This window comes from Eulemur rufifrons, chromosome 14, assembly GCF_041146395.1.
Source record: "Eulemur rufifrons isolate Redbay chromosome 14, OSU_ERuf_1, whole genome shotgun sequence".
NCBI lineage: Eukaryota > Metazoa > Chordata > Mammalia > Primates > Lemuridae > Eulemur > Eulemur rufifrons.
The window spans coordinates 24,591,518-24,609,259 of record NC_090996.1 but is presented as its reverse complement, the minus strand read 5'-3'; the positions used below and the strand labels follow the sequence as shown (position 1 = coordinate 24,609,259).

Genomic DNA, 17,742 nt, shown 5'->3' with positions numbered 1-17,742 from the left:
CACCCAAGGCTGTGAGGGGCCGAGTCAGGGGGTGCTCAGCTCTCGCCACCCATGGGAACCACCTGGGGAGGTTTTAAAAATCCAGATTCCCAGGCCCCAGCCCAGACCAACTAAAGCAGTCTCTCCAGTGTGGGCACCCGGGCACCTGCATATTTGGAGCTCCCGGGTGATTCCAGTGGGCAGGCAAGATCGAGACCCAGTGGACTAAATGCTCTCAAGTCTCCCTGCGTCTTACCATCCGAGGGAAGAAGAAATGGAGAAGAGGAGAAGGGAGGGCATAGAAATGCTAATAAAATACTGAATGAAGCAAGCAAATCGCTAGAGAGATATTTACAGTGCGGTGCCATTTTGTCAAACACAGAAACAGTACTGTATATTGTACATGGATGCATACACGTGAGCTAAAAATATAAATTCATAGAGGGTCAAGGACAGAAGTGACTTCTGGGTTGAGAGATGGAAGATGCTTCAACGATACTGCAAAGTCTGCTTTCTTGAAAGACTTGAATAAAACATGGCAAAATTGGTACATGGGGGTTATATTATTTTTCTGTGCTTTTCAGGAATGTTTTGATATATTTCATAATTATAGATTATATTAGAAATTTGTATATTTGATAAATACTTGTAGTAGAAAAATACTTGAATCCATTTTTAGAAAAAAATAAAACACAAAAATTTGACTGCTTTAATTCTTTAGAAGTAATAACTCTTTAGATGTCTGTGTCCCTGGGCAGCTTGTTGATTGCAGAGTGATGGAGGGTGGGAGGTGAGAGATGGGCAGACAGAGGGACAGACACCGGAGATGGGGACAGGCCGACCTCCCCGGGGCCTGAGGTCCTCGACAGTGTCGCGGGGACTGTGCCGGGCGAAGGGCAGAATGCCCCCTGCCTGACTTCTTCCGGGACTCGCAGGGCCCCACTGTCCAATGATTGCTGGCGAGCCACAGCCTGCCTTGGCGACCGGAAATAATTGATACAGGAAGGAGGAGGCCTGGCCTGGCTCTCATGATCCTCTTCGGCCGTCCTGCTGGAAGCCCTCCACAACCCAGAGATGGATGAAGACAGACACTGTGGGGACGCTGAGCCCTCGGCCCATTCTCTGCACCGAGAGTGAGATCAGAGTGGATCTGAAATTGCAGACTTGTTGAAGATGCCCCCTGAGAAACTGCCAGCCCTTTTGCTCAGGGTTTCACCCCTAACAAGGGGCAGCTCAACCCCAGTCTGTGGCTTGAAGAGGTAGTGCTGGAGAGAGGGTATGAGCTTGAACTCTAAAGTCAGATGCTACGGTTTAAATCCCTGTTCTGTGTGGCCTGGGGGAAGTGTCTTCACCTCCCTGAGCCTCTGTCTCCTCAAATGTCAAAGAAGGATATGCTACTCCGGATAGTAATACTGTTAACAGCTACACTTTGTGTTCCAGGCATTGTCCTCAGTGTTTTCCCAACCTTGACTTATTTAATGCTCATGTCAATTCTGTGAGCTGGTTACACCCAGGACACCCGCTCAAGGTCGCACAACTTCAAAATGTCACAGCTGGGTTAGGGACCCAGGTAGTCTGGCTTTGGCACTCACGCTCCTGCCCACGGGGCCCCCTGCCTCTTTGCAGGGCTGTTTGGAAGGTTAACTAGGAGGAGGCACAGAAAATGCCACCCTAGTAGGGATGACGACCGGTGCATAAGGGAAGCAGGGACTGTATCATGAAATCCGTGAACGCCTGGTGTCACCTAGGATTCTCCTGCTCTACGGATGCAGCAAACAAATTTCCATTCTCTTCCTGAAGCCCAGGCAGGAGGGGCAAGTTCCCAGCTGGCCTTGGTTGCCCATTCCAAGTTCAGACGCTTACGGGACTCGGGAAGCTCCTCCCCATACGTAGATGAGGCTGTGAAGTTAAGAGCTCGGGCTCTAGAGTCAGACGGACCTGGGATTGATCTCAGCCTTGCCTCTGACCTTGGGTGACTTGGGGTGAGACATGTGATCTCCTCTTAGAGCCTTAGTTTACTCTTAAATGAAGACGGTGACATCCCCTACATCAAAGACAATGTGAGTGAGGGTTAAGCAGGAGAATCTTGCAGAGTGTTGAGTAGACAGTAGAGGCTCTCACGTGGGGCGTGTGCCTGCCGGGGTGGCGGGAGGCCGACAGGCAGAGTTACAGATGATGGAATGGACGGTGATGCTGGGGGAGCTAGCAGAAGGCTGCCTTATTCCGGGAGCCTGCCATGCCTTTGGCGTTTGGCCTGCATTTAGCAGACGGCGTGGGAGTCCCAGCCTTGCTGAGTCAAACCCTTCTTATGCGAGCAGTCCTCGTGGGAATGCGCCCGTAAGGGAAGAGAAGTGACCTGCCTGGGACAGGAAAGATGAACTTCTCTGGGATGTGTCCTGTGGGAAGGGAAGGCAGCTGGCTTCAGTGTCTCCGTGCCGCTGTCAGCTTGCTGGCTGCACAGTTCACAGAAAGAGCCACCTAGTGGCCGGAACCACTGGGTCTCTCAGAACCACCTCTCGCTGAGTGTGTTTCTCGGGTCGTTTAAGGATAAAAGGCAGTTCGTTCGTCTGAATCCAGGCAGACTTCGGAAGTCTGGGCCCGGCTGGTCATGCCAGCAGAGGTGCCACGGCTCAGCCCCAAGAGTGAGGGACGTCTCCAGTAGCAAACCGTCTGCGCAACCCGGGTGGCACATGTTCCCGGGAGGGGTCTCACTCGCTAGAGCAGCACAGGAGGGACAAGAGGATGCAGAAAGAAACCTTTCACCTGCCACCCCGGCAGCCTGTCTTGTTTGTTCTTCTTTTCACTCTCTGGGCTGGGAGGATCTTGGCTCTGCAATCTGTTTGGTTCCAGGGACCGGTTTCATGGAAGACAGTTTTTCCATGGACAGGGGGAGAGGGTTGATGTGAGGATGATCCAAGCGAATTACATTTATTGTACACTTTATTATTATTACATTGTAATATGTAAGGAAATAATTATGCAACTCAGCATAATGCAGAATCCAGTGCTGCTGCTGATCTGACGGGGCGGGGCTCAGGTGGTGATGGGAGCGATGGGGAGCGGCTGTAAATACAGATGAAGCTTCTCTTGCTCACCTGCCGCTCACCTCCTGCTGTGCAGCCCAGTTCCCAGCAGGCAACGGACCAGAACTAGTCTGCAGCCCCAGGATTGGAGACCACAGTGCTTAGATAACCCCTTAAAGCCTCAGTTCCTGCATCTTTTAAATGGGTGGATAAAAATAGATACCAGATGCTCGGGATTGGGATATAGTCTGCTTATTGAGTTGTTGGTAGTTGGTCGTCTGTCTCATTCTACTAAAGTGTACGCATCTGCCTGTCGTATTCATAGATACATCCCTGGTGCCTAAGATAGTGGCTAGCTCATGCTTGGCGCTCAGTCAATATCAGTGAATGCATGAAAGGTCACTGTAGAGTTTGGATGAAATGATGTTGATAACAGTTCCCTTTTATTGACTGCTGACTATTCTGAACTGTGCTTTTGCACTGGTTAAGTCCACATAACTTCTCAACCCTATGAGGTTTAGACGTTGTTATTCCTATTTTGCATATGAAGGAAGCAAGGCTCAGAGAGGTTAACTAACTTTCCCAAGGTCACACAGCTGGGAAGTGGCAGAGCCAGATTTCAAACCCAGAAGAGTGCGACTCCAGGGCCTGCGCGTGCAGCCACTCCATTGGACAGTTCCCATGATGTCATGGTAGCATGTCATGGCCACATGGTTTCCCATGGCCTCCTTCTTGCTCAGAACACCTTGAGAAATGGACATCAGACACATTGCATCTAAAGGGAGTGGCCAGAGTTTCCTTTGGGGTGACGGCAGTGTACACAGAAGTTGGTAGTGATGAGGTTTTGCATCGCCACCCTGAAGCTTGGTAGAGAATGCCAGTGAACTGAGTGGCCAAAGAGGGTCCCATCCCAGCCCTCGAACAGCAGCAGCCTCCGTCCAGGATGCAGAAGTCATTTTCCAAATGCCTGGGCATGGACGCTGTTGTCACTTTGATTCCTGTGGTCATCCAATGGACGCAGATGTCCTCTGTGCCATGCCATCTCACGTGTAGACAGGAAAAGCCAATGGGGTGTCTACCACGGGGAGCAGGCTTGCAAAATGGCAACCTTCTTGGGGAATTGGGCCAAGGAAAACTTGCTTGGAAGCCCCTGCGCCTGGTAGGGTGGGCCAAGGCAAACACACGCTCATAAAGGAGATTTAGGGGGTGGCAGCAGCATATTCATTTGTACCTCTGCATAGTAAAAATAATTTATTGGCAGCTGCTGAGGAAGCTCGGTTCTGAAATCACATGGACGGCAGCATTAGGAGCCTTTTCCTTTCTCTCTCTCCCCACCCCAAATGGCTTGGGCTTTCAGATGATATAAATTAATTGGGTTTGTGTGTGTGTATATAGGCATCTATATTTATTTATTTACAGGCGTCCTGCCTTATTTATGTCGCTGGCTCCATGAGCATTTCCATTTCTTTAGAGGCTCTGCGGTAATGAGCTTACAAGCGAGCCGTTCATTACCCACTTGTGGCAAGGTGCGTGGGGGGAGGGGCCCACGCGCGAAGGATGGGTTTGAAAGCTGGATGTCTTCCATCAGCAGGAGGGTCTTCCATCAGCAGGAGGCCCGTTTGTCTCCCTAAGTGTCCCGGAGGCCCTGGTCGGGAGAATGGGAAGGAGGGGCGTGGCCAGGATGAGGAGGGCTTCCGGGGAGTTGGGGCCAGAGAGGCAGAGAAGGTGCCCAGGGGACAAAGGGATAATGAGATTTGGGCCTTGGGGTGGGGGGTGGGTGTGCAGTGGCAGAGAGCTTGGGACTGTCAAGTAACAGACAGAGAATGAATCAGTGGGAGTGAGGCAAGGTTCTTTATATCAGGGACCGACATCCCAGGCCAAAGGTCAGCACACTTTGTGATTGCTTTCTTCTGGGGTCTTGAGTGGTGTTGCCCTCTAGGGGTCATTTTGGAAACCCATCGGACACTCAGCTGAAACTACCATGCTGTGTGATTTGGGGCATGTTACTTAACCTCTCTGTGCCTCCATACTTTCAGCTGTACACTATGGATGCTAGAAGCACCTACCCAGAAGAATTGCTCTGGAAGTTTTAAGGGTAAAACTTTAGAGTTTTAAAGTGCAAAGCGTTTAGCACAGTCCTTAGACTGTATGTTCAATAAGTGTTTGCCGCGATAGTTGTTCTTATGAAATGTGCGTTTGGCGGGTCCTCCCGCGACACTTTCGTACATGCTGTGCCCTCGCCTAGAAAGCCCTCGATTCTTTTGTCTCGTAAACATGCTCCCTTTTTCTCAAGATTGGGCTGAAAAAGTGCTTTCTCTGTGCAGCTTCTTCATTCACCCTCCTTGGCCCCCAGACCACGTTGGGCTCCACGCCCACAACCGCACCGAAAGCTGCCGCACACCCGTCCCCACCCCACCGCCCTCTTCACCCTGTGTTTAAATGATGTGTGTCCGTGCCCCGGACACTCTCCTATCTCTGGAGCGTCTCTTAGTTCCCTTCCTGTCCTTTGCTCCTGCTGTGCCTGGCAGGGAGAGGACACCCAGTGAAAGTTTGTGGAATGAATAAGCCAGTGATCCTCAACCCTGTCTAACACAGCCCCTTTTGACGTTACAGATCTTTTAAAACATGGCTTTCACCCATCCTGAGATGGAATTCATACTTACTTACTCTAACCTTACTTACACCCACGTCTCTAAAAAGATTAATATCCTGCTGTAAAAATAGCATGAAGCAGCAGCAATATATAAAAGTAACATATACACAAATAACGTATATTTACTTAAATGATGAGCGTGACAACCTTAGGCTCGCACTTCTCAAACTTGGATGTGCAGAACCGTCACCCAGGGGTGCTGGTAACATGCAACTTCTGGTTCTGCCGGTCCAGGCTGCACCCAAGGTTCTGCACGTCTGACACGCTCCCAGGGGGTGCTGATGCTGCCGGCCAGTGGGCCACACTTTGGTAGCAAGGGGACAGGAGATACATGAGGAGGTCAGCTGTCAGGTGCTGAATCAGCAGGAATTCAGCAATGACAAATGCAGGTGGGTGATAGATGTGTTTGTTGGTGACTCACAGCCACAGCTTGTGTAGCCTTTGGTGATGTAATTTTCTGACCTTGTGGTCAAACTCTGAATGATGTAAAAGAAACAAGCAGTAGTTGCTTTTCTAGAAAATTCAGTCACATTTAAACCATTTGTAAGTATTTTTTGTGTCGTATGTAAATCTGAGTTAGGCTCCTGGCCTGGACCGTGAGTTGTTGACCCACATGGCATCTGGGGACGTTCAGAAGTCCTACAGGATGCAGGACAAGCAGTCCTTCATTGTTTGGCAGTATGTGTCCCCCTGCATTGCTGGGTGTCTGATGTCCTTCCCACTAACTGCCAGGAGCATCCCCCAATCATTGTGACAACCAGAAAGGCCACTGCATATTTCCAGAACACCCAGTAGGGGCAACGTCACTTCCATCACAGACCTGGAACGGAAGGATTTGTTGAGGGTTCTGAGACCCCTGAAGCACGGCCTGGGAGGTAGAGGCTTACGTGCAGAACCTGGGTCCTTGGTGTCAGGCAGGGTCCCCTCACAGGTGTGCCGGAGGGTAAGGGGACACAGGCCAGGCTGGGTGGGGGCTGTGATGATCCGTAGAGCAGATGCCCCTTCGGGAGACCACGGGGCCAGTCCCCAGCCCCCAGATGATTGTCACATGCGGGAACCCAAGCCCAGTGTTGTCAGGTCCCTGATGTTTGCAGAGAATGCAGAAATCCAAATTTGTAGATGAAATCTCCAGATTTTGAAATGTGGGCTGGGATTAAAACCCCAGCAAATGGAAACACTCTACAGAGCAAACCAGACACCATGTGCTTGGTGGATCCGTTGGTCCCTGGCATGACCTGTTTTAAATTAAGGGACATGCCATTGGCTCAAGGGCTGTCTACTGCCTGAGTGAACGTGCCTCCCCTCCTTGGGTCACCCTGTGCCCAGCTGGGGACCCCAGCTCTCCTCCCACTTCCCTGATCACCCACCAGCCCCTCCCTCTGTCCCCTCCGGGACACCCTTCCTTCCTTGACTCCAGCTCTTTTTCCAGCCGTCCCTTTTCTTTCCCATCCTGACCATGCTGGCTGGTTCCCAGGCGTGGATTCTGGATGAGGGTACGATTTGAACAGCTGGGGTCTGGCAGCATGGGCCCCAGAGCCCTGGTTCTCAGCAGGGGCGGGCTGGGGAATGAGGTTGCCCCACCCCCACTCCAGGGGACATTTGATGGTGGCCTGGAGACATTTTTGGTTGTAACGGGGATGTTACTGGCATCTAGTGGGTAGAGGTCACAGATGGTGCTAAAGATCCTACAATGCACAGGACAGTCCCCCACAATAAAGAGTTACCCGACCCAAAGTGTGTCAGCAGTGCCGTTGTTGAGGAACCCTGCCTTAGAGGTATCCAGAAGGGTTTGCTGTTGAAGCTCGACTAGGTCGTTCACACTCTCTCTCTCCGTCTTTGGGTGTGGATAATGGAGCGTTGCACTTAGAGGTGAACTGTGTTCAAATGGTATTGAAGAAGGGGCCAACCTTAGGGACACTTTCATAACACAGTTACAGGGACTCCCCATAGGAACCCCTTCTGTGTGGGGGACGTTTTGTTCCAAAATAGACATGGTGGTTGCGTTTCTGGAAGGCTCTGCTCCCCTCTCTGTCTGTCATTGGGTATGACTTTCCAGCCTGATATTTTCTCTGGAGTGTCAGTTCTGACCCTGCCTGTTGCACACCGAGTGGCCTTGAGCAAGCCTGGCTCAGCCTCAGTTTCCCCATTTGAAGCGGTACTCACTTTTCCTGCAGAGGGCGGGATTTTGGGTTCGTGGGGCCTGCAGTCTCTGTCCCAACTGCACAGTTCTGCCGGGGTCGCACGCAAGCACCACATTCCATACACACGTGATCAGGCATGGCCGTGTTCCAGAAGAACTTTATGGACAAAGACAGGTGGTGGCGTGTTCTTGCTGACCCCTGACCTACTTTTTGAGATTGTTTTGAGGAATGAATAAGCCATTCCAAGGGAAGGGCTTAGCACCATGCCTGGCGTGTAAACAGCAAGTAGTAAACAATAGCTCATGTTTGTTTCTTCCTCTTGCCAGGTTTTTCTTGCACTTCCTGCCTTTGCCCCTTCTCCGCCTCTCCCATCACTTCTTCCTCTGTGTGTCTCTGCACCACACAGCTGTCTCTTAGGCTGACATGGAAAGAGCTGGAAAATGGCTGTTCAGAGCTTCCCCTGCCACCCGCCCTTTGTCATCTGGGTGCTCTGAGCACTGGGACTGTCACCATCACGTCCCCCGTGGGGTTGGGAGGAGTGAGTAGGAGGGCGTGGCTGGGCTGTGAGCCTGCGCCCGCCGGGCAGCTCTGTTTCCGCCCCCGGGACCGGGCATTGCAGGGTTGAGGTCCAGGCTGCGTGGCCTTGGCAGTATCAGACATAAACAAAGCCAGACACTAGTGAAAGTGCTAAGGACAGATTTAATCAGTAATGCTGATTGCAGTAGGGAAAGGAGCCCAGCGTGAACTGAACTGAACTGAACTTGGATTTGTTCAGAGGTGACAGGCATTTTAAAGGGAGAAGGAGGAAGCAGGGAGGGGTGAGTGGGGTCTCAGGAGAGTCAGGAAAGGGAGGGTTGGTCCATGTGAAACCCACCTGGGTTTGCCAAGTGGCCTTCGTGGAAGTTCAGCTTCTACTCTCCAACAGAGACTGGGAGATGGGCCGTGTCTACAGGTGTCGGCTGGAACAAACAATTGTCAGACAGGCCCTTTAAGGTGGGGATAGGGTTAACCTAGGCCTGCAACCTAGAGCTGTTAGAAACTATGTTGTTTTTCATTCAAGTCTTTGTAGGCCAAGGCTGAGGCCCAGTCAAGAAAGGGCTCGGAGAAGCCAGGCTAGAGTTTGCTCAAGCAGAGAATCTTGGGCGGCAGGTCGACCCCTTCCCTGGAGATGACTTGGAACTTGAAGGTCCTGAATGCCTACTGTCTTTCTCTCTACAAAAGTGTCGCTCAACTTAGATTTCTGCCTGCTCTGTGTGTATTTACTGTGTATGCAAGTAAAACATCAACCCAAAGGCTTGGCATATAGCACAGTACCCAACATGAAAGAATCGTGAACTTTATTAAGGAGTAGATATTTAGGATTACACGTAGGTATTACATCAGCAGTTCTCAAACTTGGTGTCAGGACTCGCTTATACTCCCCGACATTACTGGGGACCTCCGGAGAGCTTTGGTTTAGGTAGAATATGTCTATCATATATGTGCTATATTGGCATTTAAACTAAGGCACTCTTACTATTTATTAATTCACTTAAAACAGTGATGATCACCCATTACATAGCTATACAAATAGAAATCTTTATGAAGAATATGTGTATTTTTCCACAAAAAAAAAAAAAACACATTTAGTAAGAAAGGAGGCACAGTTTTGCGTTTTTGCAGATCTCTGTAATGTCCAGCTTCACGGAAGACATTTGCTTCTGCTTCCAAACTGTTGTCATAGTGCAGGTCATGCAGCCCCTGGAAAACTCCTCTGTGTGCTTTGTGAGAGGGAGCAGAACAGGAAAATAACGTCTTCATGTTATGATGAAAATAGTTCATCCTTAAAGATCCCCTGAAAAGAACTCAGAGACCCCCCAGGAGCCCCCAGACCACACTTTGAGATCCACCACATTAGGTCCTTGTTGCAAGCATTAATTCTATTCTCATAAATAATCGCTAATATTTATTAATACTGAGTGCTAGGCATTAAGCTAAGTGCTTTACATGTATAGTTTTTAAACCCTCATTAGGTTGGTGCCAGTTGTCCCCATTTTACAGAGAAGGAAACTGAGGCAGACAAAGTTAGGAACCGTGGGCAGGGCCACACTGTGAGCAAAGTGGCAGAGTCCAGATTTGAACCCACTGCACCTCACCTGCCTTTCCAAAAAGACCTAGGCCTGCTTACCAAGTGACGACGTGCCAGCTAGAAACACCGTCACGCTACCACTTACTGAGTGCTTAGTATGTATCAAGCCTTTTGCTAGATGTTTTCTTGTCAAATAGATTTAAATATTGTGCCCTATTGGGTAATCCCTAACTCATCTTTGCAAAGTTCAGTTAGGGATTACCCAATAGGGCACACATATTTAATTGGAGATGCTTCTTTTTGTGGATGAGAAATGGAAGCTCCAAGAGGTTATATCTTTTACCCCGTCTCAGGGCTGAGGGGCAGAGACTGGATTCCAACCCAGCTACCTCAGTGCACCTCCCTCCCCTCCTCACGCTGTGCTGTGCTGTGTATCCCATTAACATGATGCTACATTGCAAAGGGCTTATAATTTAGGGCTCTATTAAGCAAGGCCTGCCCGTGTCCAGCATGGCCCACGGTTTCTAAGTGCCGGCCAGTCCAGCCGCCCTTCATGCATGCGAATGAGCTGGGCGAGGGGCCTCTGTTAGGTCTATTTGCATTGGCAGCCTGGGTAATTGCATGTCCTAATTGGTGCAGCCATGCACGCTGCGCCTCCACCATTCGTCCACCCTGGCACGGAGGTCCTTTTGGAAGCAGGTGCGGGCTTCTCCCCCAGTGTCCCTCTCAGTGGCCTTGGTAGCCTTGGTGATTGGAACAAAGCCTCAGACACCGAGTTCAACAGCAAACAGCTACCCCGCCGGCTGTGCGTCCACAAGGCACAAAAGGAAGCCGTAAACTGATCGGGAAGCACGGTGGGACCGATGCCCTCCTGTGTGAGCGGCGCACCTGGCCGGGTTTCCCTTTGGCCCCGTCCCTATTCCTAGTAGCTCCAGAGAGGCAGTGTGGTGCTAGTGGGGGTGGTCTCTGGACCCAGACAGCCTGGGTTCAAATCCTGGCTCCTCCACTTCCTAAATGTGTGGATTTAGTCACTGAACCTCTCTGAACCTTAGTGTTCCCATCTGAAAAATGGGAAGATAATATAGCATCTCCGACATTGGGTCATCATGAAGATTAAATGAGTAGGTGCAAAGCCCGGGACACAGTAAGCGCTGAAGGCATGTTTTCCAACAGATGCATGTTTCGGAAGCACTTGGCCCGTGACAAGCATTGTGTTCTATGCTTGATCAGTTCTCTCAGTCCCTGGGAGGTGGGTGCCATCCTCGGCCCCCTGCGGTTGGATGAGGAAATTAAGGCACAGAGAGATGAAATGGTCTGTCTGAGATTAAAGAGCAGAGGAATGGAGGAGGGAGGCTTCAAACTCACTTCTGCCTGAGTCCAGACCTCTCAACCTCAGGACCCTGCCAGAGACAGTGTTCCAAGGACGAGGCTGGGGGGAGACATGACACCACATAGAGCTTCTGTCTTGTCCTCAGTCTCTGGTCCCTTAAAGTCCATCAAATTGTTTCTCCATGAGCTGAAATGGCACAACTTTCTTAGTTGTTCATAGTGATTAATGACTAATTTAGAGACTGTTTAGTAACACACATTTGGGACCCATCATTTTGCAGATGAGAAAATTGTACATGCACTAAGGCAAGGCAGGCACCCAGGTCTTCCTCCTCCCCGCCTCGTGCTCTGTATACACAAACAGTAAGGGCAAAGGTGTATCTCTAAGTGGATAGTTTAAAAATCACAACGTCCCACCCCCGCCCCTCAGAAACAGGAGCAAGGGGCCGGGATTCAATAGACTGAATAAAGACCCATCCTGAAGTCTGATCATTAGCAAACCAGGGGAAGACGGAAACAGACCCACATGTTTCTGCAAGAGCAGCCCGGGTCACGCAGCCTACCTCTTGGAGCCATATTGTGTTTAGCATATTTCTACCTGATTGAAATTGGCTCTAAACATGCCCAAGGTTGAATGGGAACGGAGGGTATTATTGCATTTAATTATTGCTCTGGAATAAAAAATGGATTCTAGCAGCAGCTTGGAAACAAGGCAACAGCAAAGCAATTAGAGTTTTGGAGCCGCCACGAAAACATTTGAATGTGCAATCATTGTAATAAGTACATTAAAATAAAATAAGTCAAAGGGTTGCATTAGCATAAATAACTCAAGGTGAGAGAGATGGGTTGGTTAAGAACAAAGAGGACAAGGCTAGTTGATCATAATGGAGAAATAATAACCAGTCTGTCCAACAGGCGGGGACCTTCAGGGTGAGATGCTTGAGGCCCTGTGTGAATTGGTAGAGTTGCCTCGTCTGGGTTTGCTACTCATTTTTCCTCCTGCTTTGGGGGGTGGGCACATTCCAGAAGTTTTACGTACATTCATCCTCTTCGTGTCTTAGCTCCTTCCCCTAAGGAGAACTAAAACTGCCTGCCTCACTGAGTTTTCAGGAGGATTGGGGACACAGAGCGTGTGAAGGGCCAGCGTATGGGGGCACGTGGGTGCCGGCCATCTGATGGTTATCCCATGTGGATCTGCCCGGAAACCTCCAAGCTTGGTTTTGTACAGGGAAAGGGTGCTGGGTTTGGCTTTCTGGATCTCAGGTGTCCAGGGAAAGGAGAGAAAAGCTGAGACCTGTCTGCCACTTGGCAGTTAGATGAAGAGTTGGGGGACAGTGGAGGGTATCTCATGTCCATCAGTGGATAAAGAAAGTTACATACAAGGTATTGATATTACTCAGCCTTAAAAAAGAAGGGAATCCTACAATATACAGCAACACGGATGCACCTCCAGGACCTTATACTAACTGAAATAGACCAGTCACAGGACAAATGCTACATGATTCCCCTTACGTCACGTATCTAAAATATCAAAGTGGTAGAACCAGAGAGCAGAGTCGTGGTTGCCAGGGGCTTGGCGGGGTGGTTGGGGGTAGGAACGGGAAATTGCTCATCGAGGGGCATGACGTCTCAGCCGTGCCCGCCACGTGGATGAGCTCGAGACCTGCTCGGTGGCAGTGGCCTGCAGTCGACAGTAACGTACTGCACATTTAAACATTTGTCAAGAGGGTAGATCTCGTGTTAAGCGTTCTCACCACAGTAAAATAACATTTTTTTTTTTTTTAAAAAAAAAAGAAGAGTTAGGGAGGGAGAAGGCGAGGGAGGAACTCCTCCGTCACTATAGGAAACGGCCTTGACTCTGAGGGACAGGCATTCTCAGGCCTCCCAATGTTGCCTGAATCTCACTGACTGTGCCGCTCGCTAACTGCTCCCGAACACTGTCTAGTATCTGTGAGTTCTTCACTCCAGTAAACAAGATATTTTTCTTCCCTCTTTTACTCGAGTCTTTTGCATTCCCGAGGCAGCTGAGTAGCTTCTGGGGCCAGGTGGAAAGGCCACGGGGCCACACCGACCTGATCAAACCCATTGTGGTGGCCCCTGTCATCTAGATGGTGGGTACTAATCATGGGTCATTAGAATTGGTGGCAGCTCTTGTTCCTGATGTTACACGTCAGCCGGGGGAACCAGCCTTCCTTGACTGTCAGCTGGCTGTGGGGTGGAGGGAGACGATCACAGTGTTTGCTGGATCTGGCTTTGCTTGGTGAAGTTCTGCCAGAAAGTGGTAGCAATGAGAGCTTTTGACATGGGCGGTGTGAAGGGGTTTTCTGCTCAGGGGCCACGGTTGGTGATCGCTGTAAAGGAGGAAAGAGAAGAGCCCAAGGATAACACTTAGGAGACGTCCATCAGGCAGTGGCTCTTCCCTGCCTTCTCGTTCACTTCTAGAAAACAGGCTCAGAGGCGGGATTTAAATTTATGTTCTTGAAGAGTGGGAGTTGTTACCCTGATGTTTTATCTCTTGGAGGAAAAAAGGAAAAAAAATGGCTCCTGTACCTGAGGACAGGTAGGAGGAAGAAAGCAGATCGGGTGAGCGCCTGTATTAATCAGGATAAGCTAGATCATGCCACAGTAACAAAGATCCCACAAATCTCAGAGACTCACAGCTGCAGAGGGTCACTTTTGCACACGGGGGGTTGGCAGAGTCCCTACTCCACGCTGGTCTCACTCAGGGATGCAGGAGTGTGGCCGGGTGCTGGCCCAGGGCAGGGGAATGTGGCACGCTGTGCCCTGGCTTCAGTCACTGCTCCTGGCCACAGCGTGTTGTGTGGCTGTACCTAATTAGCAGGGGATGGAGAAGTATAGTCCTATCATGTGCTCAGAAGGAACTGAAATCCTGGTGAAGAGCCTTAGTAAATGCCACCCCTGCCTCTTTCAAAGTTGTATCCCAACATAGGCGAATATGAGCAAAGAGGGTGATACCCCCTCCGCCGCCCACGTGGAGCAGTGGGAGCTGAATGCTTCTTGATTTGCCCCTCAGCAGAACAGAGGAGGCACCATACCAAGCTTTAGAATCAGACAGGTGCAAGTTCACTGCCTCCCCCAGATGGCTTTGGGCAGGTTACTTATCCCACTTTCCCCTCTTCTTCTATAACATGGGAGAACAGCAGTACCTGCCTTGGAATTTATTTCTGGAGGTTAAGCGAGATACCGAGTATAAGGGCTTAGCACGGTGCCTAGCATGTGATACACATCCAAGTATGTCATCACAACAAGCCTCGTCCGCTCTTTCTGTAAAATGACAAAGAGATCACCTCCTTAGAGGGCGATTGTCGGTATCCAGTAAGTAGCACCTGGGAGTCACTTACTGTGGTGCCCGGCTCATGGTAAGTGCTCAGAAAATGTGTGTGAGAGGCTGCTTGGGACTCTTCAAGGGCCTCTGGATAGAAAGAAGGGAGAATAAGGATTTCAGCAGGGTTTGTTTAGGTTGCAAGAATAGAGATGTATTCTAGGCACCTCTCTGAGGGAGATTTATTGCAGGAAGGTAAGAAAGACCAGAACTAGAAGACCCTCATTCATGGATCAGGATGTGATAGCAGCCCCCACGTATGACCAGCAGCCACGCTGTGACCCAGTATGGATTCAACTCTTCCTTCTCTGTTCTATTTCCCCGCTCCTGATGCCTCAAATTCCAGGTGCATCGTGGCCACTGCTTACCGTAGGCCACAGGCCAGCCTTGAGATGAACATTTGGAGGTTGCATACCTACAGTAGATCCGTTTAGCTGAGTGGGAGTGGACGGGAAGAGGGCAGAGCTTGTGTTACAAAGTCAGGCTGCAGTGCTTAATTGGGCAAGGTGACGGGTCTAAAAAGTCCCCGACAACTTCTCGGAAGTGGATGGTGTCCCTGGCTTCTCATAGCATCCCAGAGCATGGGGCCTGTGGTCTGTCTGGTTTGAATTTCAGCTTTGCCACCAACTAGCTAGGTTACCTTGGGCAAATCACTTGCGAACAGATGCTCAGTTCCCCATCTGTGAAATGAGAATAATATTAATAGCAATATCCAATTTGCAGAGTGGCCATGAGGTATCTTAATGTCAGCTGTCATTCTTACAGGCTCCACCAAGTAGAGGAAATTGTGCTTCATGCTAGGGGCGATGGGGCAGAGGCTCACGCTCCTGCAGATAGAGCACGGGTCTGCATGCTTTTTCTTAAAGGGCCAGATAGAAATATTTTAGGCTTTGCAGGCCAGACTGTCTCTACTGCAACTACTCGCTCTGCTATTGCAGCACACAAGCATCCATAGACAGTACGCAATGAACAGATGTGGCTGTGTTTCAATAAAACTTTATTTATAAAAACAAAGGCTAGATTTGGCCCAAGGTTGGTGGTCTGCTAACCTGCTGGAGTGGGGACCTGGCTGAGTGTCAGCTGCTCTCAGGCACCAGCACGGCACCACTCTTCATTCCCCACCACCCTTTTCCTGGGGAGCTGGTAAGAGGCATATTTCAGCCCTCCTTGAAAAGGAGAAGTGACAGGGATGCTGCTCATTGCCCATGTGTTTCCATAGCAACAGGGGCAGATGTGCAGAGCCAGTTAGCATTCTCTGTGGCTTCAGAGGTCGAGGGGCATGTTCTGGGACTGCAAATATGCTTTCAGGTTAAGGCCTTGGAATTGGGCTCCAAGCAGAAGCAAAATGTTTCAGAAATGATTTGGGGATGTTAGTTGAATGATGCATTTGATCCAAACTCAAAGTGACCGGGACCCGCCGACCCATAGAGGAACTGAGTTTGTGAGTGCTGCCTTTCTGGAAAGATCCATGGCATGCATTGTCTCCAGAATGACTCCTGACCCTTCTCTTTCTCTTGACCCCAGGTGACTTAATCAGTTCTGCTCCAGGTACAAACATCAGGAGCCAGAGCTCAAGCACAAGAGTGTCACAAGTTTGCATGTCACGTGGGACTCATTATAATGTGCCTTCTGTTCATTCTGCAAAGTCTGCATTCTCTTCTTAAAAAAAAAAAGAAAAAAAAAGGCTAATAGTGTCTTTCCCACAGAATTTACAGTGGCTCAATCTGATTTCTCTTCGGGGCATAGATATATGAGCATGTCCTAAAGGCAGTGGAATGTATAGAATATCCTACCAATATTTTTTCCCTTTATAACTTTATTATGCCATTTCCAGCCCTTAAATAAACCATTACAGCACTTTCTGCTGGAATTTAAACAGGAAGCCAAAACAAAATGTTTGCTATCCGGTGGCAAAGACAGTCAAGGGTAGAAACTTACTCGAAAAGATGTGGTTACTAAGAATCATTGAGACTCACAATCGTGGCACTTCAGAGCTTGAAAAAGCCTTACTCTCTATTTGGAACATTTCCTGTTTCCAGATGGGGAAACTGAGGACCAGAGAGAAAGTCTTACCAGAGTTTCAGCCAGTAGCAAAGGTGGGATGTGAAGCTGTGGCCTAGACTTCCAAACCTGCACGCCCCGCTCTTCGAGGGCCAAGCTACTTAGCATGATCACTCAGTAACGTTCCTCCTCTGTGTTTCTTTCCCGTTCTCCAGCATGGCTACTTCTCTCACCGGCCGAAAGAGAAAGTGCGCACAGACAGCAACAACGAGAACTCGGTCCCCAAAGATTTTGAGAACGTGGACAACAGCAACTTTGCACCCCGGACTCAAAAGCAGAAGCACCAGCCTGAGTTGGCCAAGAAGCCCCCAAGTAGGCAGAAGGAGCTTTTAAAAAGGAAGCTGGAACAGCAGGAGAAAGGGAAGGGCCCCAACGAGGTTCTGCCTCCCGGCGAGAGAGCTGCAGCCAACAGCAGCCGTGGGAAGGATGCGCCCAGACAGCCCCATGCCAGGAAGAGTGGGGGCAGCTCCCCTGAGACCAAGAATGACCCGCCGCCCAAGTGTGACATCTCCGGCAAGGAGGCCATCTCTGCCCTCTCCCGCGCCAAGTCCAAGCACTGCCGCCAGGAGATCGGGGAGACCTACTGCCGCCACAAGCTTGGGCTGCTGATGCCTGAGAAGGTGACCCGGTTCTGCCCCCTGGACGGTAAGTTCCACCCCAGGCCAGGAGAGGTGACTCCCAGCCACTTCCTCCTCCCGCCCGGCCTCGTTCCGCTGGCACTCTCAGACCTTCTGAGAACGGCTGCTCTGTTTTTCAACCCCCAGATCCGAACACAAAATCTGATTTGTTCCAGCACTCTCTGAATTCCCAGGTCTTGTATGAGAGAAGTTTTACACAATCAGATGACCTTTTGTAGGCGCTTTAACCCATTGCCTTTAAGGCAAAGGAGAGAATTCGAGTGAAATCGTGTCGGGTGGGAAGTTGCAGGCGGCAAGGTGGCTGTATTGACAAGGTTTGGTTTCTCTCTCCGCAGGAGACTCGGGTTAGAATTGCTGTGAATGTTGTTGTAATTCAGTATGATTTGAAAGGTTTCTAATTGGTTGCATTAACTTTGGAGGCTTCGTGAAAACCACCTTTCCATTTTCCTCCATCTGACATTCCTTCCTTCCCTCTGTCCTTTCTTCCTTCCTTCCTTTCTTTTTTCC

The 17,742-nt window shown here is 50.0% G+C and overlaps 1 protein-coding gene across 1 annotated transcript in view; it reads left to right on the top strand.

Annotated features, from left to right (window-relative positions):
* Positions 1 to 10,505: 10,505 nt before the first annotated feature.
* XYLT1 (xylosyltransferase 1) overlaps positions 10,506 to 17,742 on the top strand; it is a 124,820-nt gene continuing 117,583 nt past the window's right edge. The window contains exons 1-2 of the mRNA XM_069485691.1: positions 10,506 to 10,697; positions 16,753 to 17,242. Coding sequence (XP_069341792.1) covers positions 10,506 to 10,697; positions 16,753 to 17,242 — 682 coding nt within the window. The remainder of the gene's footprint in view (positions 10,698 to 16,752; positions 17,243 to 17,742) is intronic.